The 27,772-nt window shown below is 35.3% G+C and overlaps 1 protein-coding gene across 3 annotated transcripts in view; it reads right to left on the minus strand.

The window, feature by feature from the left end:
• Positions 1–117: 117 nt before the first annotated feature.
• The window catches only part of ccdc120a (coiled-coil domain containing 120a), a 61,262-nt gene continuing 33,607 nt past the window's right edge, over positions 118–27,772 (minus strand). For 2 of the 3 annotated variants that reach the window (XM_051904011.1, XM_051904010.1), the window contains exons 2-11: positions 15,648–15,788; positions 15,470–15,551; positions 14,344–14,465; positions 13,271–13,387; positions 13,051–13,174; positions 11,201–11,257; positions 9,974–10,115; positions 8,566–8,667; positions 5,429–6,484; positions 118–4,469 (exon numbers count right to left, since the gene is read on the minus strand). In XM_051904011.1, coding sequence (XP_051759971.1) covers positions 4,364–4,469; positions 5,429–6,484; positions 8,566–8,667; positions 9,974–10,115; positions 11,201–11,257; positions 13,051–13,174; positions 13,271–13,387; positions 14,344–14,465; positions 15,470–15,521 — 1,878 coding nt within the window. In that variant the 5' untranslated portion in view covers positions 15,522–15,551; positions 15,648–15,788 and the 3' untranslated portion in view covers positions 118–4,363. Of the gene's footprint in view, positions 4,470–5,350; positions 6,485–8,565; positions 8,668–9,973; positions 10,116–11,200; positions 11,258–13,050; positions 13,175–13,270; positions 13,388–14,343; positions 14,466–15,469; positions 15,552–15,647; positions 15,789–27,772 lie in introns of all 3 variants that reach the window. The other variant, XR_007931384.1, reaches the window with a different exon arrangement.

Raw genomic sequence — 27,772 nt, forward strand, 5'->3', positions numbered from 1 at the left:
CATGTGGTTTAGTTGTTGATAAGAATTAAAACTTAATTTCCTTCATTAATAAACTAGGCATATCAATTAGTTAGCTACATGTATAGGCTGCTTTTAAAAAACACACAGATGACTGCATCTGACCAAAAAACACTTTATTAAAAACAAACTTTGTACATTCTTGGTTTTTTAATTAGATTTTTTCCCAATAGAGATATAAAATGTTAAAAACCAAGGAGAAAACAGCAAATTATACACAGCCTGGAGAGGTTTCTTCCAAAACACGTGATCAGGAAAATGGCAATTAAAGAGGTTTTGGATAAGGAATTTTAAAATTGGAACAGTAGTATCCAAAACATGGAGGGAACATCTTTAAAAATTGTTAGCATTTGGTACCATGATGAAGAAGCAAAACAGATATCATAAACTTCATTGGTTTTATTTGCCTTCAATGTTATCAGTTTAAATCAATAGTTATTATTATGTCTTTAATCAAAAATAAAAGGCTGTTATCCTTCATATTCATCATCCTTTAGATCATTATCTGATAATGGTTCTATGTTATCAACATATTTCTTTCAAAACGATAAAAACATTTGACATAGATGACCTTAAATGTCCTCAGCAAGGTTTTACAAGCATCATAAACATTCGGTAATCTTCTCACGGGTCACTTGTGTTAAAGTCTGTTTTTATTAAAAAAGAAAAGAAAACAAAAGAAAAGAAAAAAGTTTCTATTAGTGACACTCCCATGCATCAGTGGTGTTGATTTCAAATGGACAGACCACAATCAAAGCAGCTTTCAGTGTAGTCCTGAGACAAGCACGGCAGCATTTGGTGTCAGAGTATCTGAGAAAGTTTCGATTGCTTCAGTGAGTTCAACTCTCAGCTTTATATTCTACAGATATATTCACGGTGAAGGCATCTGACATGAAGCATTTCAAGACCTACCAATGATAACACAATGAACAGAAAAGTATCAGGGAACAACAGACGATTCTTAGAGGGAATAAAGAAGAACAGATACCCGCATGCATTGGTACATCAATGTTTTTTTGTTTGTTTTTTTCCAGAAGGGAGCACTAACACTAGAAACAGCAGACTACATCTATTAGAATGGATTAGCCAGCAATCCAAATGCCTGTTTTTAGTTATTTTTTCATTCCTAAAGAGAGAGCATAAAATCTGGTGGTAGTTTATATAAGCAGGAGCCAAATTCTTTATTTAAATTGGCTGTGAGAAATACACATTTGTTAGCTTAGTAAAGTCTTCTACGCCGCATTTGCTAGGCACAATGGTCAAAGGTTGGCATCCTGGCATTAGTAGGCAACGCCACATTCTGAGTATCACAGTTCATCAAATAAATTCTAAAGGAGAAATTACGACTCTTGGCAAAGTCCCGGTTTGGTTAATTAATCCTTTTCATTTCATGCAATCTAATTACTGAGAGATACAGTAAATATTGACATCTGCAGTCAATCCGATAGGAAAAACAATGAACAATTGCAATTAAGGCGCTATACACAAGAAGCTGGTGATTCTTGCGACAAGCACTGCACCTGGCAGGATGCTTTGCATGCGTCTGCAGTGGGTGCTGATGATTTGAATGGATCCAGAATCCCCTGAAAACAGATATTGGGGCTCCTCCTAGTGGTCGTTGTTATAAAAACCTGATAGTACTAGGGAGTGTCTCACTGTAAACCCTAACGCTCAAAATAATTAATTGGTTTGAGTTGCCCAAACTTAAATTCAACAAATCAGTTCAGTCAAATGAACTTTTATGAGTATTTAGCACTTTCTTTTTCTTTTAAGTTCACAGAACTGATATATTTTAAGTAAACTTAACTGTTTCATTGTTTTGAGTTTTATGAACTTATTTCTATTAATTTAGATGAACTTAAAGGGTTAGTTCACCGAAAAATGAAAATTCTGTCTTTAATTACTCACCCTCATGTCGTTCTACACCCGTAAGACCTTCGTTCATCTTTAGAACACAAATTAAGATATTTTTGATAAAATCCGTTGGCTCGTGAGGCCTGCATTGAGAGCAAGTTAACTTAGACTTTCAAACGTCCAGAAAGCTACTAAAAACATATTTAAAACAGATCATGTGACTACAGTGGTTCAACCTTAATATTATACAGCGACGAGAATACTTTGGCAGTTTGACATTGTTTGATACGCGCTCCAAACCACTGATTCGAAACAAAAGATTCGTAAAGCTTTGAAACTTCATGATGCAGTGTTTTGAAATCGCCCATCACTAGATATTGTTGAATAAAGTCGTTTTTTTTTTTTTTTTTTGGTGCACAAAAAGTATTCTCGTCGCTTCATAACATTAAGGTTGAACCACTGTAGTCACATGAACTGTTTTAAATATGTCTTCAGTAGCTTTCTGGGCTTTTAAAAGTCTAAATTAACTTTCTCTCAGTGGAGGCCTCACTGAGCCATCGGATTATATTAAAAATATCTTAATTTGTGTTGTGAAGGTCTTACGGGTTTGGAACGATATGAGAGTGAGTAATTAATAACATAATTTTCATTTTTGGGTGAACTAACCCTTTAAGTTTAACTAAAACTGGGCTTGGATGTCTATTTCCCAGCATGCTTTGCCCATGGCATTCAAATTTTTTGAGTTTAGCCAACTTATTCGGGTTTACAGTGTGGAAACAGTCATATTTCACCCCAATATCAATATATATTTTCATAATATTTTTCAAAATGATATTTTCTCTAAAGAAAAGGAACTCTATTTTTAAGACCCATGTTTTTTGTGTGACATTATGCACATTTCCCTCCCACATTCTCATTACTAATGCATCCTGGTGTTTTGTTTTTGAGCTTTTTTATATTTCTCATTATTCTCAATGATCATTCCCATTAAATTTTCATTACAGTAATTAAAATTTATCCTGTCCTGAAAGGATCCTTTTTTAAATCAGCATAAATCCAGCACAATAAATACTACGATGATCCTTAAATCCATGATTATTTTCTTCTATTACAGTAATGAGAATTTGGCTGGTGCTATATTGTCAAGTAATGTCATAATGAGACCTAAAACAATTGTTTTAAAAAATATATTTTTCTTTTGATTTTTGAGTGAAATGTGTTCTTGACAGGTTTCTTGAGATTCACCCTTTCTGAAGAAATGCAATTTTTTAATACATCAAATGTCATTTTTACTTTATTCTACCCGTGAATTTTCTTTAGTAATACTGGTATATAACTAGAGCCTGAGGAAATAGAAACCATCATAAATACATGTGATACAGATAAAGATGTTGTTTGAGCCGCACAGCGACCTTTGTGCCATTCTTAAAGGGATAGTTCACCCAAAATTGAAAATTTACTCACACTCAAGTTGTTTTAAACCTGTATTTAAACCTAGTTTCTCTGTTTTGTTAAACACAAAAGAAGACATTTTGAAGACTGTTGGTAACCAAACAGTTTGACTTCCATAGTATTTTTTTTTTCGTACTATGGAAGTCAATGGGGACCAGCAGAACAAAGAAACTCATACAGGTTTGGAACTTGAGGGTGAGTAAATGATGACATAATTTTCATTTTTGGGTGAACTATCCCTTTAAATGTCATCATCCTGAATGAGCACATTTATACTCTTCCACATTAGTAATAAAGATACTAACAGACTTATACATTTCATGAAATACTGTGAGTCACTGACTCTTTAACAGTCCATCAGAGTTTAAGATTTGGCTTGTTTTTTTTCTCCTGCACATTTTAAAATTGCTACTCAGAATGACAAAAAAGGAATTAATTTTGTCTAAACACAGTCTTCTTGATTGTAATTTGCATAGAAATATTTTCATTAAAACATTAAGAAGATCCTGATTTTTTTTTCAAAGGGCCTCAAATGTCCAGTACTGTTTGGGAAGGTCTCACCAGCGACCTATACTGGATTCTCATGAACAACAAAAAATTTTTTTCACTGTTTTGTGACAAATCTATACCAAGGCTAGAAATAGTTTGATAGAATGAACTCGCATTATTGTTTACTAATAGAAATATGGTGACATATTGTATCTTTTCTCTGACTAACCTTTTGCTGATTAAAAGGGAAATTTACTGAACTATTTAAAAAGTCTACGGGAACCGAGAAAAGATGTGAAACTAGAAGACAGCTTGATCTCATGCTGAAAAGGGTCTTGAGTACAAGTGTTTGTCCCATGTCAGTGGTAGCTTAGCATATATTAGAATTACAAGGATGCTAGGCTGATTTCTGTCAGAATTATTCAATTCTAACTGCTGAAAGGAAGCAAAAAGTCTCTTTGAAAGTCCACTATGGCATTCTTTCTGCCATTCCATACACAGGTAAGCTGGTGTTTGCTGTAGTCTCTTTGAGTTTGCATGAGTGTGTGTGTCAGACCAGCGTGCCTGGCGTGGGTCTGTCATTACTAGTCTCTTTAAGTGTCATCTCCTGCATTTTAGATGAAAAGGTATCTTGGTACAATGAAAGCTCCATCGACCTATAAGAAAGAAGAGGCGACACAATTTATAAATATAAAATTAATATAAATATAAAAATATACTGTATATAAAATAAAATATTAAAAGATATACATTACCGTTCAACAGTTTGGGGTCATTAAATTTTGTTTGTTTGTTTTTTTTAAGAAAAATTCTGCAAGGATGCATTAAATTGATCATAATTGACAGTAAAATTTTTACTTTTGTACAAAAAAAATAAATAAATCTATTTCCAAAATGCTGTTCTTTTGAACTTTCTTACACAGGACTAAATTACATTTTAAATTGCAAAAATATTCAAAAACATTTAAAAAAATTTTTTACCAACCCTAAACTTTTGAATGGTAGCATATATAACAAATATGAAAAATTTCATGTTAATTAAAAAAAAATAAAAATAAAATACTATTGTTCATTTAAAAATACTATAATAAAAAAATACTATAATACATTCAATTGAACTAACTGTTAATTTGTACAACTTGAAATATGAAAATGCATTAATGTATGCAGAAAAGGATCATGTGACACTGAAGACTGGCTGAAAATTCAGCTTTGCACCACATGAATAAATTACACTTTAAAATATATTCAAATGGAAAACAGTTATTTTAATTTGTAATAATATTTCACAATATTACTGTTTTTATTGAATTTTTAATCAAATAAATGCAGCCTTGGTGAGCATAGGAGACTTCTTTCAAAAACATAAAAAAAATGGAAATATTTCAAATGTTAATTTTAAAAAAAAATATACTATTGTTTAAGTACTACAATGAAAATTAATTCAAAAACTTTTTGAAAATGCATTAGTATATGCAGAAAAATACATTGACCAAGATTAATAAATGCTGTACCTAATATATATATATATATTTACCTTTTTTGAAATCAAGGGTTTTTTAACTGATGGTTCCTGTGTCATATGAATGTAGATTTTAATTCATTCTGCAATTACCTGCCGTGTAGAGGGTGACCATGAAACGTGGCCGACTGGGGCATCTGTGGATAGGACGTGTCCGTTTGAAAGGACTGTGGCTGGTGTTTTAGGGGCGGATGGGGGTGCGAGTTGTGCAGAGAGGACGTGGTACGCCTGCGCTGAGTCTGTGTCCCCTCTTTGCCCTTCCCTCCATTGGCTGTCTGTCCCAGTGCGTTCCGCAGATACCAGTCTCTCAAGCCCTCCAGAGCCAAGGCCTTGTGTAGGCTGCGTGTGGGGTCATCGGGGGATTTGGGTGCGGAGGACTCGATTGGGTAGTGAGGCGGTCTGTGTGGGTGGTCTATCTGCTGATTATGCATTGCATTACTGCCGATACCATTGGCAGTGTTGGTTTCGGTGTAGGCAGAGAGCAGGATGGACTCTTGCTGGTGCTGCTGTAAGGGAACGAACGGGCCGCAGGATTTGGTGCGTGTCACTTTGACCCTCCGAGGCTCGCCGGGCTTCCCTCTCAGCATTAGCGGGCTGTAGGCCGGAGGGCCGTTACCTAGGATAAGCTGCTGCGATTGGGGGAAGCCGTTCCTGTAGGGAGGCGGTGGAGCATTGGGACCTTCAGGCCACGGCCGGGTTTTTGCACTATTTTGGACCTGAAGTCTTTGCTGTTGCTGAGCTTGCATCTTCTGTTGTTTTCCCCAAACATAATCCATGAGGATCTCACTGTAACCGCCACCTCCGTTCGTTCCTCGACCTCCCACAGCCGAGCGAACGCGGGCCAGTTCGGTGTGTCCGTTTACCTGCCGTTCGGGGCTGCTCCGCTGTGCCTGTTTTAAAGTTGCGTCCATGAGTGCTTCTGAGCTCTTGTACGGGCCGTTTCGTACAGGCATGCCTAACCTTTGACCTCCCTCCTCCACCGCAGTGCCGTGCCGGTCGAGTAATGTCTCGGAGCTATTGCTTCGTCTGTGCCCTTGCTCGTAGGACCCTGCAGAGGACCCCTCCTGAGACTGCAGAGGCACCTGCTGGGGCGCCTCGGGATTGTCTGACCACTGCTTCACAGCAGCAGTGCCGCTAGATAATTCTGACCTACACAAACAAACAACACATTCAAATACATTCAAAAGTTTAGGTTCAGTATGATTGTCTTTTTTTCTTTTTTTTTTTTTACAAATAAATGACTTTTATTCAGCAAGGATGCATTAAATTGCTCAAAAGTGATAGTAAAGATATGTATAATGTTATAATTTTTTTTAAATATTCTATGTATTTTTAGGTCTGTCAAATAAATAATGTTTCCTTGAGATATTAATTAAACATGTCAATGCAATTTATTTATTTTTAACACATTTAACAAATTTAGCTAATGTAATATTATTATTATTATTTTTTTCTTTCCTTTTTAATGCCATGCCAGCTTCTATGGCTATGTTTATGGCGAGAGCCATGTTTAGTTATTCCAAAATAAAACTAAATAAGATGTTTAAGATACTGTTTTCTAAAAACCTTAAGACTAAATTTGGATTTACTTTGTTAAAAACCTTTTCAAAAGTGTCAACAGAATAAAACAAGTTCCTCAAAGGAAGGAGTATTACAGTCCAGCAAAAATATGTTAAATGGACTATTTTCTTATATAATAAAACATGTAATTATATTATATATTGTATTTTTTATATCAATATAATTGTCTTGCCTACTGTTTTTTTGTGTAGAACACTTTTTGTTGTATTGAACAAAATTTATTATTATTTAGTGCTATACAAACACAACATACATTTCCAATTTTAATCACTTCTTTTGGCTTTAGTACACTGACATATGTAAGCGAGTTATTTATTTTTGTAAATATATACACTACTGTTCAAAAGTTTGGGGTAAGTTAGATTTTGTTTTTAAAAGAAATTAACACTTTTGTTCAGCAAGGATGCTTTTTTAACATTTATAATGTTAGAAAAGTTACATTTATAATGATAAAAAATAGTTATAATGTTAGAAATCAGAATAGGATTTCTGAAGGATCGTGTGACACTGAAGACTGGAGTAATGATGCTGAAGATTCAGCTTTGATGACAGGAATAAATTACAGTTTAAAAATGGAAAAAACATTTGTTTTAAATTGTAATAATATATCACAATATTACTTTTTTTCACTGTATTTGTGATCAAATAACAATATAATAATGCAGCCCTGGTGATTATAAGACACTTTCAAAAACATTAAAAAAAAATCTTACTGACACTTTGTAGACTAAACTTTTAAACAGTAGTCTACATTTGAAAAGTGACAAAATACAAAAACAAAACATGGTGCTTGCCTGGGCTAAACTCATTGTCACAATATATGGCACTATATATGGCTTGGTCCCACCTTCAGAGCACGTCTATTAAGAGTTTTTTTTTTTTTTTTTTTTTTTTTTCCTGTTTTTGTTGTCCAACCTGCAAAAATCAGTACACTTCTCCTAAACACATGATTGAGTGATGTGATAGTTAGTAAACACTACTAATTAATACATAAATTTAACAAAACCGCATTTATTTTTTAAAGGTATAGTCCACCCCAAAATGAAATGTCATTATTTACTCACCCTCATGTCGTTTCAAACCTGTATGATTTTCTTTGTTCTTTGGAACATAAGAGAAGATATTCTAAAGAATGTTGGTAACCAAACAGTTTCAGGGACTTCCATTATATGGACAAAAAATACAATGGAAGTCAATGGGAACTGAAACTGTTTACAAACATTCTTCAACATATCTTCTTTTTTTTTGAAGAAAGAAATGCTTACAGGATTTGGAACGACATGAAGGTGAGTAAATGACAGAATTTTCATTTTTGGGTGGACTATCCCTTTGAGCTCCCCAAGTGACTCAGCCACACAATACATCAGTATCCAAACATGCTGACTTCAGTAACTCCCAGCACTGCAGAAAAACAAGCTGCTCTGTGTATGTAATTAGATTGAGTAGAAAATAATGTGGCTTTATGCTCAACCTCCTTAGACATCCATTACTTCATTACACATTATTGCAAATAAGTAATTTAATCAAAATGTTTGTGCCATTATCAATTCAGGGCTTTTTAACTGTAATTAGCTATATAATCAGCATGCAAGCTGATCTGCGCAGTGTTTAACATACGTTTGTGCATGTGTGTTTTGCGCATTTGTAACCTGATGTGCACTCCTGTTATTCCATTGCGGGACAAGAGCGGTGTTGCCGGTACACTTCTACCTTCCAGATTCGACACACTTCTTGGTAGAGAGTGACTCGGGCTGGGAAAAAAAATCAAAGTCTAGTTATGTCTTCTTGTTATAAATCTAGCAGCACACAGTTAACAAAACTGATCAATGTTATATGGTGACAAAGGCAATTTCATAAAACTGATAATGAAGTTATGTAGCTTTTTTTTTACTATACAGTGATATTTTAATATAGTCACATTTTAAATAAATTTACAGCTGAAAGGGTTACAGTTGCTAACAATGTCTTTTAGATTATTGCCTAAATATTAATGAGTTGCAAATAGCCTAGAATCAGCTTTTAAAGGATTAGTTCACTTCAGAATTAAAATTTCCTGATAATTTATTCACCCCCATGTCATCCAAGATGTTTATGTCTTTCTTTCTTCAGTCGAAAAGAAATTATGGTTTTTGAGGAAAACATTCCAGGATTTTTCTCCATATAGTGGACTTCAATGGGGTTCAACGGGTTGAAGGTCCAAATGTCAGTTTCAGTGCAGCTTTAAAAGGCTCTACACGATCCCAGACAAGGAATAAGGGTCTTATCTAGCAAAAAGATTGGTCATTTTCTAAAAAAAAAAAACAAATTTATATACATTTTAACCACAAATGCTCGTCTAGCTCTGCGATGCGCCACACATTACGTAATCATGTTGGAAAGGTCAGGTGTGACATACAGAAAAACTCCATCTCATTTTCTCCTCCAACTTCAATAATCGTCCGAAATCGTTGTTTTACCTTTTTTTTTATAAAGGGTGTTTGACTTAGTCTTTGCACGTTTGCTTTGTAGACACTGGATCGGTACTTTCGCCTACGTCACGTATGACCTTTCCAATGTGATTACGTAATGCGTGGCGCATCGCAGAGCAGTGCAAGATGAGCATTTGTGGTTAAAAAGTATATAATTTTTTTTTTTTTTTTTTTTTTTTTTTAGAAAATGGCCGATCGTTTAACTAGATAAGATCCTCGTCTGGGATCGTGTAGAGCCCTTTGAAGCTGCACTGAAACTGACATTTGGACCTTCAACCCGTTGAACCCCATTGAAGTCCACTATATGGAGAAAAATCCTGGAATGTTTTCCTCAAAAACCTTAATTTCTTTTCAACTGAAGAAAGAAAGACATAAACATCTTGGATGACATGGGGGTGAGTAAATTATCAGGAAATTTTAATTCTGAAGTAAACTAATCCTTTAATACAAACCACATAAACTTCTCTCTAAATGAGGTAATTCCAGGTCGGCTAATCAATGCTGATTCACCTTTGGATCTAAATAAGATGAAAAAACAGCTGTTCCCAATAAGATGAAAAAACAGCTGTTTCTCATGCTGAGTGCATACCTGGCTGAGCTGGCCACAGAGTTGCGGCGAGTTTTCATCTCGTAATAGATCTCCACAGGGGAGAGTTTTCGAGAAAACCTGTTGTCTGGGCTCCCCGAGACCAGCCGGGGACGTGAGGGTGACAGGCCATCAGAGGCGTCTTCTGAGGGAGCGAGAGAGAGAGAGAGACACTTGTGAGGTTGAGACAGAAGCCCACTTTCTACTTCATAATTATACACTTTTAAGACATACTACCATTCAAAGGTTTAGGGTCTGTAAGATTTCTGAAAGAAGTCTCTTATGCTCAAAATTATAGTAATACTGTGAAATATTATTTCAAATTAAAATACCTGTTTTCTATTTGAATATATTTTAAAATGTAATTTATTCCTGTGATCAAAGCTGAATTTTCAGCATCATTACTCCAGTCTTCAGTGTCACATGATCCTTCAGAAATCATTCTAACATGATGATTTGCTGCTCAAGAAACATTTCTAATTATTATAAATGTTGAAAACAGTTTTTGTGGAAACCGTGATACTTTTTTCAGGATTCTTTGATGAATAGAAAGTTCAAAAGAACAGCATTTATTTGAAATAGAAAGCTTATAAATGGCTTTACTGTCAATTTTGATCGTGCCATATTTCTTTAAATGAAATGCCACTTGGTTTGATATTTTTATCAAATATCCTATTAAATGACATTTCAGTATTTTTAAGTGTGTCTTAAGTGTCTAAACCGTTTTTGGGGTCACTAAACACACAAGTGCTACTAAAGAAGGGTAGTTGTGTATATCAATTACAGAAAAATTCATATCTGAATGCCACACCCTCAGAAAATAAGCACAATAAATGACTTAGTCACTATATTAACAATTTTTTTTGTCTTTATTAGTATTACTGGCAACTTTTTCTGTCTTTTTTTGTTATTTGTACTGATGCTTTGGCAATATTGTCTATAATTTCATCATATTTTTTAATTAAAATTGAAAACAGAGCGAGAAAGAGAGAGAGAGAGAGAGAGAGAGCAAGAGAGAATGTGTGAGAATCAAAAATGCCACGGGGAGAGGATTAGTTCAGTGAGTGTTAATAACAGGCTTTTTGACTCATTGATGTGAAGACTCTAATGACGCCCCCGGGATCTCTCCATCCACTAAACTCATCCTGCCATTGTAATAGTGCTTCTTATCTCAGCCTCTCGCATTCATTATCCTGCTAATGTAAAGCACCGATCCGTCCCATAACTCACCAGTGTCCTGATTGGTGGAATCTGACGTGGAGCTGCTCTCTGACTTCACTGTGTTATCTGAGGATATAAACATTCACACATTACATAACTCAACTGATACACACATTACATGAAGTCACAATAACACACTGGATTGGCTCTATGCTGCTGATAATGGATGAGGGTGTAATATTGTACGATTTTATGTGCTAGATTTGATCAAAATTTTCCTCAGAAGTCTGCTAAATCTGACAAAACCTTTCTTCAGGATGTCCTCAAAGCTGAAAATGTTAATAAAAGTAATGTTTTTCTAAACATTTTCAATATTTATTTGTTAATAATTTATATATTTATATTTATAAAATTGTGGAAATGTTTATTCATGGTTTTAACATGCATTTTTAATAATTAAATGTGAATGTGAAATGTCTAATGTGAAAATTATATATAAAAGATAGACTCAACTGACACAATAAACAAACAAAAAACAGAATAAAAATAATTATTTATTTATCTTAAAACTTTTTTTGGGGAGGTAGGGTTAAGGTTAGTTAGCAGTCATTTAATTAGCTTCATATGAAAACAATAAGTCTGTAGTTTGACTTCTTTCAGATAGTTACATAAATGTATGTGCGTTCATTTTTTACTGAACTTGCATCATCATTTTAGTAATAATGGCTGGAAACTCAACACTTCCTGTTCCTCTCTCATGTCTCATTTAAGGTGGGCTGTTTTCCATGTTTGCACACACGAGACAACTTTCCCTTCTAAATTTATACCACATACACAAACTGTTCCCATGGTCCAAAGCCAGACCGCCAGTCTGACACTAAACTGGCCTGATCCGTTGAAAACCAATGTCTGCCAAATCTGATCAGGTAATTTACCAAAGACCAATTCAGCACTACATGTGATATCAGAATAACTGTTAAGATAGTAAGTTTTAATCTTTGTTATCTTGAAACTGATCTCTAGTGTTTAGTTACTTTGTTTGATCTGTCTCAGTGTGATGGCTGTTATCTCAGCACAGTTCAAACTGAGTCTAATCTATAATCATTATGTCAGTTTTATCATTTGATCATGGACTGAAAAACTGCTTACAGCTGAGACCAACATTATCGATTTGTCAATTAGTTGAGCAGCTAGTATAATTAATCATTTTTTATGTATTTACCGGGTTTAATGGACACAAAATAATTATTCTCAATGGGCAGTTGACATGCTTTTCTTAAGTTAAAAATATTAAAAAAAAATGTATTATACATACAGTCACCTCAAAAAGTATTTGGATACTTGGTTTGATTAATGACATTTTTTAAATGTGATTTAAATATCCAAATAATTTTGAGCTCATGCATGCTACTGTTCAAAAGTTTGGGGTCTAAATTAAAATATATATATATATATATACTTTAATTTAGCAAGGAATGCGTTAAATTGATTGAAAGTGGCGGTAAAGACATTTATAATGTTACAAAAGATGTTTATTTCAAATAAATGCTGTTCTTTGGAAATTCATCAAAAAATCCTCATATATACAGTATATACAGAAAGATGTTTTAATGCTTTTGAAAGAAGTCTCTCTGCTCACCACGACTGCATTTATGTGATCAAAAATACAGTAAAAACAGTAATATTGTGAAATATTACAATTTAAAATAAGTGTTTTCTATTCTAATATATTTTAAAATGCAATTTATTTCTGTGATCAAAGCATCATTACTCCAGTCTTCAGTGTCACATGATCTTTCAGAAAACATTCTAATATGCTGATTTGCTGCTCAAGAAACATTTTGTATTATAAATATTCCCAAATACAAATTTCAGGCATGAAATTGTGTTTATTTCATCTGTATAATCTTTAAACCCACCTGTGTGGCATCCTCTATGAACCGTTCGTTTGCTGTGTGGAGGATGCTGTTCTGAATCGACGTGCCTGCGGAGGGCGCCGCTGAACAGAGTTTTCTTTATCTTGCGCTGAGAGGCGTCCTCTTCCTAAGCCAGCACAAACATTGAGCAACTTACGATGTTTATCTATCAAGTATCCAATATCAAATTAGTGGCCACCCATATCATCTCAAATCCACACACCTCATTTTTCGTGTTATGTTTGGAGCCGCCGCGGGACAGACCAGCCCTGCGCCGTACATGAGGGACTTTCTCGCCGATTTCCAGAGGATATTCATGAGGAACTTCACCTGTCAATTCCTGAAAGATTAATGAAGAGCAAATATGAACAAGTACATTTTCACCTAAAGTGTTTTATTATTATTATTTTCAATATACTAAAGCAGCCATGTCTACTTTTGAAGAATATTATATATATTTTATTATATTATTATTTATTACATTTAATAATGTATTATATTTATTTATATTTATATTAATTTAGTCAAGTTTTTGAACAAAAAACTATTTAATTATATTTTTAATTTAATTTAATTTACATTTTTTGCTGCTATATGTTCTATATGTACATGAGCTCTACTATGATTGGCTAACATTTTTGCATGTGAAATGAATAATGTTGTTTCTGGTAAGATGTGTTCATGGATCTGACATCGTAACCACGACAATTTTAAAGCGGTCTCTTTTTCATGATATGACTCCTTTAAAGGGATAGTTCACTCAAAAATGAAAATTCTGTCATCATTTACTCACCCTCAAGTTGTTCCAAACCTGTATGTTTTTCTTTCTTCTGCTTAACTCAGAAGAAGATATTTTGAAGAATGTTGGTAACCAAACAGTTGACAACTTGAGGGTGAGTAAATGATTACAGAATTTTCATTTTTGGGTGAACTATCCCTTGAAGCACATGATGAAAAACACACCTGAAGTTACATATACTGTGTAAAACAAGCATTTGAAATGCCAAGCTTGTTGAGATACAAGTATGAGCAAAGATCAGCTGGGCATGTGGCGGCATCTCTGCAGCATCACATGATCTGGCAGCTCACTGTTGTGTGGTTCGGCAGTGACACCCGGGAGAAATACAAAGTTAATTGTGTTGAGCTTTCTTGTTCTAGTTTCTTAGAACTACAAGTTCTAAGGTACTACATAAAATTTGAGCGTCACTTCTGCATCCTGTCCGTACCTCAATTCAAATTAAATTTAGAAATGGCATTAGAATTTAAAATGGCACACAAGCCTGATGAGACACTGACCGCCTCCTGCAGACACACGCGTTTGAGTTCTGCTAATCGAGTGTTGAGCAGCGACTGCAGACTTCTCCGACGCTCCTGCAGCTCCACCATCCGCTCCGCATGCTGCTTACTGTCCTGCAGCTCTGTGAACACACACACACACACACACACACACACACACGTCATGTTACCTCATGGTGGGGACCTCAGATGGACTCATTTTAATTGTTTTACACTACCGTTCAGGTTTGGGGTGGGTATGATTTTAATGTTTATGCTGCATTTATTTGATCAAAAATACAGTAAAACATTAATATTGTGATATATTATTAAAATTTAAAAGAACTATTTTGATATATTTTGAAATGCAATTCATTCCTTTGATGAAAAGCTGAATTTACTCGTCTTCAGTGTCACACGATCCTTCAGAAATCATTCTAATATGCTGATTTGCTGCTCAAGAAACATTTCTTATTATTATCAATGTTGAAAACAGTTGTGCTGCTTCATATTTTTGTGGAAACCATGATTTTTTTAAGATTATAAATGTGTTTATAAATGTCTTTACTGTCACTTTTGATCAATTTAATGCATCATTGTTTAAAAAAGTATTTTAAAAAAAATATATATATATATATATGTTTCTTATAATTTTAAGAAACATATATTTTTTAAATAATAATAATAATTTTTTTCCACAGTCAGAAAAGTCTGGAATTTAAAAATTGTGATTTCAAGGGCTAGAATAGTCATTAATTTTTTTTTTTTTTTTTTTTTTCAGAAAAAACCTACATAGTTTAAGTGGTTCTTAAATCTTAAATAGTTTAAATCCTTTTCCAGTAATCATGAATGACTGGGAAAGACATGGAAAAGCACTGGTCAAACTGGCTACACCCTTAACCTTCCCGTTTTGGATAGCTTTTGGCCTTTTTACATGTAAAATAAGATTTAAAGGTGAAGCATGTAATTTCTGCAACATTTGCAGCACCAAACGGAAAAGCAAACTGCTGTTTCCAAAGCGCTTTCGCATTTAAATAGATTTAGACCCTTTATGAAGATGTTCTCCTCAAAAGGTCTTTGTGAGGATATTTGGTCACCACAATAACAGACAAAAACAAAAGACACACAGGCACGTGGAGGTGCTTACCAGGGCCTGTTATCAGGTGACTTTTGACCTCCATGTCATACGTCTTTTGCATCACCTCACTGCCTCCTGATTGTAAGTTTACCTACAGAGAGACAAGTAAACAAACAAAGCATGACAATGACGAATGTTTCTGGGAGACGACTCCGACAAGCATGTAAATAGTCCACACGTCTCTTACCTTCTCACCGTTTGGTAACAGTCATATGTACTCCAGAGTTTCGGACTTGTGGCCATGAAGCAGATGTGCTGCTGCAGTACTGCGACTGGCCTGAGGGGGGAGCCACTGTGCTGCTGCGCAACGCTTCACTAACTGTATGCCCTGAAACACAAAACAAACCATATGAGACACTGGAGACGCCCCACACATAAGAGCTCTGACTGAGAGACAGAGTATCAGATCAATCACTTATATAACTGATAGAACAGGTGAGCTTTAGGAGATGTAACGGATTTGTTTGGATCTGTTTCATCTTCATCTCAGATGTTTCTCTTAAAATTCCTTAGAAGGATACTAATTAGACAATGTCTGATATATAATTTTGAGTACAGGTCTATAAAATGAAATGGATAGCAACTCAGATTATTTGGTCTCTTGATGAGAAATGTTTGGGTTCAAAGTGAGATTCTGACTTTTGATTGCAAGCTTTAGTATCTTCGGCAAAACGGATCACAGTTTGAGACATTGAGATCTCTATAAGACACGCATCTGAAATAAGTCTTTTCACGTGGGAACAATCAGAGCAAGACATCTCAATCTATGAGAAACATTAAAGAGACCTCAATGTGATTTTTCAAGGTTTATTAGTTGTCTAATAAGCCTGGCATTGTATAATATGAATATTGTTGGCTCTTTGGCAAATTGCTTTTGTTCTTCTTTTATAAGTCGCTCTGGATAAAAGCTTCTGCTAAATGTAAATCAATGGACAGAAACATAAGATTTTATAGCTTTCTCGGGTGTACAAATTAAAAGATGTGAGATGTTTTTAGAGCTTTCAGTACATTGTTGTTATTGTTAACTAAACCTAATACTATTAAAAATAGTTTTCATTGATTGAAATAAATAGCAGTATTATTTTAGTATTATTTATATACTGTTATAGTAATTATTATAGTGCTGTCAAATTGACTAATTGCGATTAACCACATCTAACATATAAGTTTGTATATATATGTGTATTTGTGTGTGTGTGAGTGTGTATATATACATATATATACACACATATATAAATATTGTATACACATATACACATATATACATATATATATATATATATATATATATATATATATATATATACACATATATATATATATATATATATATATATATATATTTACAAACTCATGTTAGATATGATTAATCATGATTAATCTATTTGACAGCACTAATTTACTACTCTAATTTTGAAATAGCTTTTATTTATGTATAATAAATAAATATTTATTTATATTTTATTATAAAATAAATTATAAATATTAGACAAAAAACTAAAAACCTAAATGAAAATTAGAAATGCTGCCTTAGCGACGTAATAAAATAAAATAAGTTTAGGTTGAAGTACTACAATTTCTAAAACTAAAATTTTTACATAAATAAATATCTAAATAGAAATATAAAAAAAAAAAAATAACATGGCAAAAACATAAAATTACAAAAATTAAAATGAAAACTAAAAATATATATTTATTATAAATAAATTAAAAGCTAATTCAACATAATAATAAATACTATATTATAAATAATACTAAAATAACACTGCTTTAATAGTAGAACTATATGATGTCAGTTTGAGATTTCAATTTTATTTATATAGCACATTTAAAAAAAAACATAGTTGACCAAAATGCTTAACAATATCAGGATACACAAAAAAATAAATAAACAAAACAAACACAGTAAAAAATGTCACAGTGTCAAAACTCAACTTGAAATGAAAGTTAAGGAATACAGGTGGCTCTTAAGCAACGACTTGAACATTTCAGCAGTCCGAGCTGTTCTTATGTGAACAGGTAGACTATTCCAGAGATTAAGAGCAGCCACTGAAAAGGCTCGATCACCTTTATTTTTTAACCTGGATCTCAGAACATCGAGGAGCATCTGATTGGACGACCTTTGACAGGAGTGTGGACATGTAAAAGCTCTGATAAATAAGAAGGCACCAAGGTAAGATTTTATTTTTAGTTTACTTTGCACTTTCAAGATCTTTAGCTGGCCCAAGTCACATTCACATCTGATTATTTTTCCCCCTCTTCAAATTCACATGGAATTGCCTGTGGGAACTCCGGACAGGAAGCGGCTCATGAAGCAGGAAACCAGTGCGGGAAACAGAAATGGGAGGCTCAGACTGACCTATAACAACAATACGGGCAGAAATCCTCACGCACAAAAACACCCTCACAGGGCACGAGTCATTTCCTAGGATCAGCCGTAAACAAGGAGCACAATGAGGAGAAAGGTCGAAAAACCTCAAAACTGCATCTCACGCCATTTCCTGTCTGCAACCTAAAAAAAAAAAAAAACGCCAAATGTTTCCAGCTTTGACGCCCAGTGGCGATCTATTCTTTTCAATGTAGTTTTTCATGCACAGCCATCAGAAAGTAGTTATTATCTCAGCTGTATGAGATGGGCGGCTCTCTGGACGGCTCTGTCATTGAGAGTGCGTGAATGATGGGTGTCTCTGAAAAATGCAGAAGGTTATAATTATTAAAAAAAAAAGATCAATAAAGTCATATGCAGAGCTAACCTGGAGAAACTAGTAGCAGATGAGTGAAGCACACGTCGTAATTAAAGAAAACAATAGAACAATGCAGGTATTGTATGTTGCCATGACCTAATCGTGCCCATCACACACACTCGAGGGTCAAGGGAGGACAAATAAAAGCGAGTGGGCTGTTAACGTAACACAAATATGTGCGTGTTGCTAGAGCAAACACAGCGTCTTTGCCTGTCTCGGTTTGCCCAGTGTTGGGTTTCAGCTAATGGAGTCACGCTGTTGTCAGTTTGAGCTTGATAAGATCCCTGATCCTGCTGGTGCCCTGCATTGAGGAGATGTTGAAGAACTGCTCATGTCTTCCAGCAATGCTTGCCAATTTTGAAGCTTTCACCTAATTCGCCAAATGTTTTGATTAAAATTTTTCGCAATATTTTTCGCAAGTTATTTCTCATATGTTGATCTTATATTCATATTGAAATAGATTGAATTTGGGGTATACTAGAATAGGTTTTCATGCTTGAAAGTTTAAAAAAAAAAAACATTATTTTTCACATATTTAACATTATTGCAGCACCTCTCTTCCCAGTCTGTCAGTAACACTCTGTTTAGTTCCTGTTTCTATGAAGGCCCTCCTTCTGAAAAGCACAATGTGCTCTGATTGGTCAGCTGGATCAGGGTGTTGTGACTTGTCAACCACTTAGAGCATGTTTGGGAAATGCCCCTTACCATAACCGTGAGTTTCAACACACTACTAACTCAACTTAACCAGGCCCCGCCCTTTTATTTTGCATATGCTTCGGGTGGGAATTATTTAAATGAGGAATATTGTGATGGAAGAAAACTCAAGACTACAGTTGAGGTGTTTCAGGTAGTTCAGAAACAGTGACACTGATATAGAGAATAACTCCCTGACTTTTTCACAGTTTTCAACACAAAAAAAGTCAAAATAATCTCACAGATTTATGCTGAACGAGGGATTTGAGCCATATTCAGAGACCAGAATAGAGACTCTTTTGACTTGACTTGAAAACACCCTAGCAACTGCACATCAGTACCCTAGCAACCTGCTAGAACACATTTAAATCCTTTTAGCAACCACATAGCTGTTACGTCCAGCACTTCCAGGTTCTACGTCAAAACGGTGGCTCATTATTGGTCGACGCTGTTCACGTGAGCAGCACGACGTACGCGTGTGATGCTGACGCAGGAGCCGGCCAATAATGAGTCGGCGTTCTGATGTAGAACCTGGAAGCGCTGGACGTAAACAGCGTATGAGAATGACACAGAAGAGAGGATATTGTTGAATAAAGTCGTTATTTTTGTTTTGTTTTTGTGCGCAAAAAGTATTCTTGTCACTTCATAAATTTAAGGTTGAACCACTGCAGTCACGTCGACTGTTTTAACGATGTCTTTAGTACCTTTTTGGACCTTGAAAGTGGTGGTTAAATTGCTGTCTATTGAGGAGTCAGAGACCATTTGGATTTCATCAAATATATCTTAATTTGTGTTCTGAAGATGAAAGAGGGTCTTACGGGTGTGGAACGACATGAGGGTGAGTAATTAATGACAGAATTTCATTTTTGGGTGAACTAACCCTTTAATTTAGGGACTATAAATATGCACTAGAAAAGCTGTGGGTGTATGTGCGTGTATGTGTGTGTGTGTGTGTGTGAGATTCACCAAATGTCATGACAAATGTTCTGTGGTCCTCACAAGGTTTGCCAGCATTCCACTCTCTCATGTCGGAGCCTGTATTATCACTTCTGTTCAGATGTTCACAGAAGCACGATCTGTCCATTTTTTAGGCTTCCTGCATTCATTCCTCTAACCATCTCTCTTATTTTCTCTGTAAGCTTGTTGCCTAATCCTTAACATGTAAAGGAGCCATATTGTACACTTTAATGGCATTTTGTATCATATTTTTTCCTCTGAATTTGAATCTGAAATTTCCCCTAATTTATATCTTTAATTCTACTTTATATGGGTGTATATATATATATATATATATATATATATATAGGCTACACATACACACACAGGTTTGTTTTGCTATCTTAGTGAGGACATTCCATAAGCGTAATAGTTTTTATACTGTACAAACTGTACATTCTGTCCCCCTACACTACCCCTACTCCTAAACCTATCCATCACAGAAAACATTCTGCATTTGTACATTTTTAATAAAACAATGTTTTTAAAGCTATTTTAAATATGAGGACTCATGAAATGTCCTCATATTTCATGTTTACGTCATAATACCAGTGTAATACCCATGTCATTATACAAATTTGTGTCCTCATAAATCACAAAAATGCGCGCACACACACACACACACACACGCTTGTGTGTGTGTGTGTGTGTGTGTGTGTGTGTGTGTGTACAGTACCACTGAAAATTTTAGATTGGTAATATTTTTTAATGTTTTTAAAAGAAGTATCTACTGCTCTTAAGGCTGCATTTATTTGATCCCAAAGTACAGTAATTACAGTAATACTGTGAAATATTTTTTTACAATTTCAAATAACTGTTTCTATTTGAATATATTTTAAAATGTAATTTAATCCTGTGATGCAAAGCTGAATTTTCAGCATCATTACTCCAGTCTTCAGTGTCACGAGATCCTTCAGAAATCATTCTAATATGCTGATTTGCTGCTCAAGAAACATTTATTATTACTATCAATGTTGGAAACAGTTGTGTGCAATTTTTTAAGGATTCTTAGAAAGTTACAAATCACAGGAATAAATTGCATTTTTAAATATATTCAAATAGAAGACAGTTATTAGATATTGTAAAAATATTTCACACTATCACTATTTTTGCTGTATTTTGGATCAAATAAATGCAGCCTTGGTGAGCAGAAGAGACTTCTTTTAAAAACATTAAAAATCTTACCAATCTAAAACTTTTAAATGGTATATATATATATATATAAATTGATGAATATGTTAATGAATTAATGCTTGTGCCATGATAAGCTGTAACAGACAGCACATCCATCTTTCTGTCTTCTGTTATTCTTTCCTCAGCAAGCTTCTCCTGACTGATCCTTACAATCATGACCTTGATATTTCACATAACATCAACAATTTCAAATTGAAACAGAATGGCAATTTTGTTTTCTCAGGACTGCAGAATCGCCTCCTCTGGGAACACGGTTTGTACTGAATCTTTCCTTCTTGCAGAAAGCGCTGAAGTTGGGGGTCAGCAGATTTTTTTTGCTTCCTGGACTCTCTGTGACCTCTCTGATCCCAATGGTATCTGACAGACCTGTTTTCTACTGTTCCGTGCCTCCGTTAATTAATCCCACACTAACGAGGAAGTGTGGACACCGCTGCGTTTCCACATCACCGGACTGCACCGAAACCATCTCACTTTCTTCACAGCAAAACTAAATGCGGAGTCACACTATATGGGTCACTCAAAACACAACTACACTCAGTCAAAACAGGTTTTTCTAGACTTGGGATTTGGCTCTTTTGGGCCAGTAAGCAACTACCTAGTAACTGCATAGCAACATGCTACAAACAACTCCACTCAACCCCATATCAACATTCTGGCTATAAACCACAACACTCAAACACTTTGGCAGTGAGATTTGCATGGACAAACATCACATTTTCTGCAACAAAAAAAAACAAAACAAAACACAACACAAAAATTCAGTTATATTCATCTGCAACTTGAAATGATACACAAACTCTCATTTTCTCCATGTATAATCAAAGAGAGTGAGAGCACCACAATCTGGCTATCCTAACTTTCACCTGAAGTCAGCCTGATTCAGATAATGGTGCTAAACAGATGCATGTGTGGCATTTCTTTTCCATATGAAGGTCAATGGAGACCATATGGCATCAGTTGGAGTATCTGCATGTCCTCGAACATGTAGGTTAAGAGTAAAGGTCTTAATAGTGTCTATTGTTCATCAAGACATAAATATCTTTGACCAAAGTAAAAACAAACCAACAATAAACAAAACAGAAAGGAACACATGCAGACTAACACATTCCTAGAAGTTTTGAGGTTTCCACCACAGACACCATTCCCAAGATCCAAAACAATCAAAATTTCTCTTTTGAGTAAGAGTAAATTTGGTAAACCAAGTATGTTATTTTGTTCAAGCAGCGTGGAACTTATGGTGAAGTCTGTTGTTTTTGCATCTCTAGTGGCAACAAATGGAACTGCAAAAATAATGATTGTTGATAATAATTTAAACGGATTATAATTTAAAAAGATATAAATTTAATTTATTGTTTTGACTCAATACTGAAATATCTGAAACGCTTCCAATATTAATTTTTCCACAGAATAGATACACAATACCAGCTGATTTTCTCTCTCTCTCATCTCCCCGACAGCGAGTCGACACACAATCCTGCCTTTCCTCACTCACTCATTTCATTTGCTCCGGATGAATATTGTTGGTGTTACAGGGTGTGAATTTCGCCGTGGGATTGCGCGTATCGCGCATAATTTTGCTCATTCCCGCAGATCCTGTAGAGCTCTCAGTACTAAATTAAGTTCTTTTTCGCTGCTTATTACACATAAACAGTCAAATACACACAAAATAATGTCGAAATGCCGGTCTCGGCAAGTAGTTATGTAAACACAGTCAGTTATGTTTTAAGTGAACATAAACAGTTGAGAAAGAAAAAGCATGTGTAACAGTATAATGGATCCGTGCGTCAGGTCTTAAAGTGACAGCAGCCTAATATACCTGCTGCCAAATTATGAGATGATATTAAAAATATCTATATGGCAGTTTTTCCCCATGGTATCCATTTCAAAATTGTGGCCAGTGAAAATGCTGAGTGGCTAGTAATATTGGAAAACCACTAGCCACAGTGGCTGGTGAGCAAAAAAAGTTTACAGTACAAACAGTACAAGTTTACACTTTAAACAGTACAAAACCAATCAAGTTCCAGTTAGCTTCCTATTGATTGACAAATCATCACTGCAGAAACTGTTGCCACTTTGGCCTGACTGCATGTTTCTATGTTTAATTGCCATCAAGTCTCTCCGAAACCGAATTCACAGTACTAGTGACTAGATTTCGTCTTGAGAGACTGGGAGTTTCCTTCATAATGAACATGAAAGCGCAGTGAAAAGAAAGCAAACCAACTTCCGAATCCCATGAGGCTTGTGATCATTTGTCTCTGTTTTACTCATGCATGAATCAGGTCTTGGCCTTTATGTGCAGGTCAGGTGATGCCAGTGAACCTTTCGGTCATGCTGAACTTTTGGCCCAGTTTATAAAGGAAACAAGGCCATTGAATGTTTACTGCAATGGTTACATCACCCACCATGCGGCTACATCTGCTGAGCTTCCTGGTCATGTACAACTCAACCAGTCAGAACGGTCTCCAGGGGTCTCGAAAGGAAGCAGTTAGTTCACACCTTGATGCTCTTTGCTTCTCACCACACAAGCACCTTGATGATATCCCATATCCTTCTCTTCCTTACTACACTCAAAAATCTGTTGTGCCTCCACCCCCGTACATATACTCTCAGCAGGCTGGGCAGAGGCCACATTTCCTCTGACTGGCAGCAACAACAGCTCCGGCTGAGCGGAGTCAGGACGGCTGCAGACAGCAGATGGACTCAACATATGAACCAGCACCCCTCATTTCACAATCTCCATCAGAACCCAAAGCAAAGATCACACATTACAAAACAGGAATTATGTTAGAGTTACAGAAGGTGACAATATTTTGAGATTCATAATTTACATAAACCCTGCCCCCGGGAACACACAACAAAGGGGTTGAGGCCATGTTGGGCTGCTTTAGAGAAGAGGAAGAGTTGTTGTAGTAGAGTGTTGTTTCCATGCCGTCATTTTACGCCGGACTGCTTCACAAACGAGGGTCAATTCAACTCTGGATTTGCACAAAAGATTAACATGACGGCACATGCTAGTCAATGAGTTGAATCAACTCTACAGCAACTACATAAATTTATCGACTAACCGTTCAGAAACGTCCAGTTTCATTCTAAAAGTTGTAACTTCTTCCTGAGTCTCTCCATCAGTGTCGACTCCGGTTTGAACAATGTAAGGCTGAACACCGTTACTGACAATCCTCATTTTGGCTGCGTGAGATTCTCCAGCTTTGTTGTCGTTGAGCATCCGAAGCGTGAGCTGTTAAAGCTCCGCCCTCGTCTGGAAAGCGGGCTGGGAGCAGCAGCTTATTTGCATTTAAAGGGACACACACAAAAACAGAGTGTTTTTGCTCACACCCAAATAGGGGCAAATTTGACAAGCTATAATAAATGATCTGAGCTGAAACTTCACATACACATTCTGGGGATACTAGAGACTAATATTACGTTTTGTAAAAGGGGCATTATAGGTCCCCTTTAAGCAGCACAATGTTTCTTGAGCAGCAAATCAGCATATTAGAATGATTTCTGAAGGATCATGTGACACTGAAGACTGGAGCTTTGATCACAGGAATAAATTACATTTAAAAATGTATTCAAATATAAAACAGTTATTTTAAAAATTTTATATAATTTCACAATTTTTACTTTATGTATGCAGCCTTGGTGAGAATAAGAGTCTTTCAGAAACATTTAAAAAAAATCTTACTGTCCCCAAACATTTGAATGATAGTATATCTAAAATTCACTACCAATTTCCAGGAAATCTGTATAAAGGATGGCAATCTGCTATTACTTACAAAAATACAGCATTCCAGCAAACTTCTGCTTAACCATAGATTTTCTACAAATTAACTCCAAATGCTTCAATTAAACAGTTTTTACATGTGCATCAAATTTAATTTTTGGATCTGCTATGCCACATTAAATTATTCTGTCAGAAGCTGACATTCATGCAGATGTTTCCATCACATTTATGATGTGGCATGTATGCGTATCTGCTCTTTTTAAGTTGCTTAAGGGATGTGCACACAAATATGTGGTTAAAACAGAACACAATTCTTTCCAGATGATGCACTCTGTGCCTCTGTATGTTTATCAACATTAACAGAAATGAAAAGTGAAGCATGTTGGACATGCAGAACAGGTGTGAGGGTAAACATGGTGCCCAAATTTAGTGTGAAGAGAGCCAAAGCCCTCAGTGTGCTGGCACAATCAGGACCAGATGCATTCATGCTCAAAGGTCACGCTTGGTCATGATGCTGGTTTCAACATACTGTTGATCAGCACAGTCTAAGCATGTTACAATGTATTTCTTTCGATTAGCACAGTTAGCGAATGTCCTCAGTTCACCCAGACCATCATTGGAAACTATGCAACAAAACAAGTCATTCACAAATCTTCATGGTTGCAACATCAACTATAAACTCATTAAAGGATTAGTTCACTTTAGAATGAAAAATTCCTGATAATTTACTCACCCCCATGTCATCCAAGATGTTTATGTCTTTCTTTCTTCAGTCGAAAAGAAATTAAGGTTTTTGAGGAAAACATTCCAGGATTTTTCTCCATATAATGGACTTCAACAGGTTGAAGGTCCAAATGTCAGTTTCAGTGCAGCTTCAAAGGGCTCTACACGATCCCAGACGAGGAATAAGGGTCTTATCTAGTGAAACGATCTGTCATTTTCTAAAAAAATAAAAATTTATATGCTTTTTAACCACAAATTGCACTGCTCTGTGATGCGCCACGCATTACGTAATCATGTTGGAAAGGTCACGTGTGACGTAGGCGGAAGTAGGGCGAAAAACTCTCACTTTCTCTCTCAATCTCTCTGAGGGTCAGAAAGCTCTCAGATTTCATCAAAAATATCTTAATTTGTGTTCCTAAGCTGAATGAAGGTCTTACAGGGTTTGGAACAACATGAGCGTGAGTAATTAATGACAGAAATTTCATTTTTAGGTGAACTAACCCTTTAACTGTGATTCATACTGGTTGCCTCAAGAAAAAAAAAAAATGGCACACTGGCATCCTGGCTTCATTTTCTTGATTTTAATCCACAGAGTGCTGAACACGTTTTTCCAGCGTGCTTGTAAAAACAACAAACAACAAGTGCACCATCACAATTACGTCCCCCACATAAAAAACCTAATCATAGTCCTATTGTTAGGGCACGGACGATAAGTGATGCTTTAATCTCACATCCAAAGCACATAAAACTCTTTCAAGTCAGATGATGGGTAGGAAATGCAGTCCCATGAGGGACAGATCGCAAAAACAACTACCTGTACATCTGGAAGACACATGTTGCACAAACATTCGTCTGAGGGCATCTACAACATCCATCTACAACTGGGCGGCACGTTACAGCAAACCACACAGGAGGCATCAACAACAAAAGCCCTGCCTCTGAAATTTGTTCCACATTGATTTAGAGCCAAAGCATCATATTAAATAAGCATTCAAGATAACAACACAAGGAAGACGCCTTCAGAGACTCGATTCTGGCAGCGGTGGTAAGAGCAGCACTGCTGAAGCACATAAAGACCACACAGGGATTGAGAAATCTATCCGAACCATCAATAGTCTAATTCAGGCTTCTCATAATGGTGATTCAGAATGCAAGAGCTGCTCGGAATCTGAACATTGTGTGTGTGCGGCAGCATTTTTTTATGGGCTCCTGATGCCTGAAGAAAATTTACAGCTTTCTTTGATGTCTTTGAACTCGGGAGTGAAAATTTGAGCAATGAATCAATGCAGGCAGAGCAGAACACATTAAAAATGATGACAACTACTTCAGCAACAAGTAGGACTCAGGAAACGCAGCACAAATGTTACATTGTTGAATAGAAATAAAGTTGAAATATTTTAAAAGAATTACTTTTAGATTTTGTCAAGAAAATGTAATTGCTTGGTTAACATGTTCTAAACAGGGTAAAAAAATTATTAACTAAACCTATAAAAACATTTTTGTTCATTTAAATAAATCTGAAATATTAGATAAAAAACGAAAACAAAAAGTTGAGCTAAAATTACTGACGAAAATTAAAACTAAAACTGAAATAATAAATTAAAACTAAATTGTAATATTTAAAAATGACAAATGCACATAAATTAAAAAAATGTTAACTAAGGGGGTATTTATACAACACCATTTTCAACTAAAAACAGAAAACGTTTTATGTGTTTTGGCTGTTCATTTATGACAACGCCGTTTTGGCGGCATGAAAACGCAAACTTTTGAAAACGGGTTTCATAGTAGTGCAAGTTTTTGAAAACGATACCGTTATCATTTTCAGTGTAAACTACAAAAATGGGGAATTTGTGAAAATGCACACGCATATTACATGTTCAGTCTATAGGTGCGTAGTGTTTCTTTACAAAGTGACATCACCAACTACTGGCCTATAATAATACATAATAATACAGCATTTTTAGCTGTTTTCGCTGATCCGTGTGAACGGAAATAGTTTTGACAACGTTGTTGTCTGTACGCGCTAGAGCTGCACGATTCTGGATAAAATGAGAATCGCGATTTTTTGGTTTTAAATAAAGATTACAATTCTCCCACGATTCTGAATACACAACTAAACAAAATAACGTAATTTACTAGAGGTTCTGACAAAATATGGATTGACAGAAAAAAGTTTTGAATTTTAATTTTTAATTTTAATTAGACTATTTAAAAAAATGGTTTTGAATGAATTCA

Source organism: Ctenopharyngodon idella, chromosome 8, assembly GCF_019924925.1.
Source record: "Ctenopharyngodon idella isolate HZGC_01 chromosome 8, HZGC01, whole genome shotgun sequence".
NCBI lineage: Eukaryota > Metazoa > Chordata > Actinopteri > Cypriniformes > Xenocyprididae > Ctenopharyngodon > Ctenopharyngodon idella.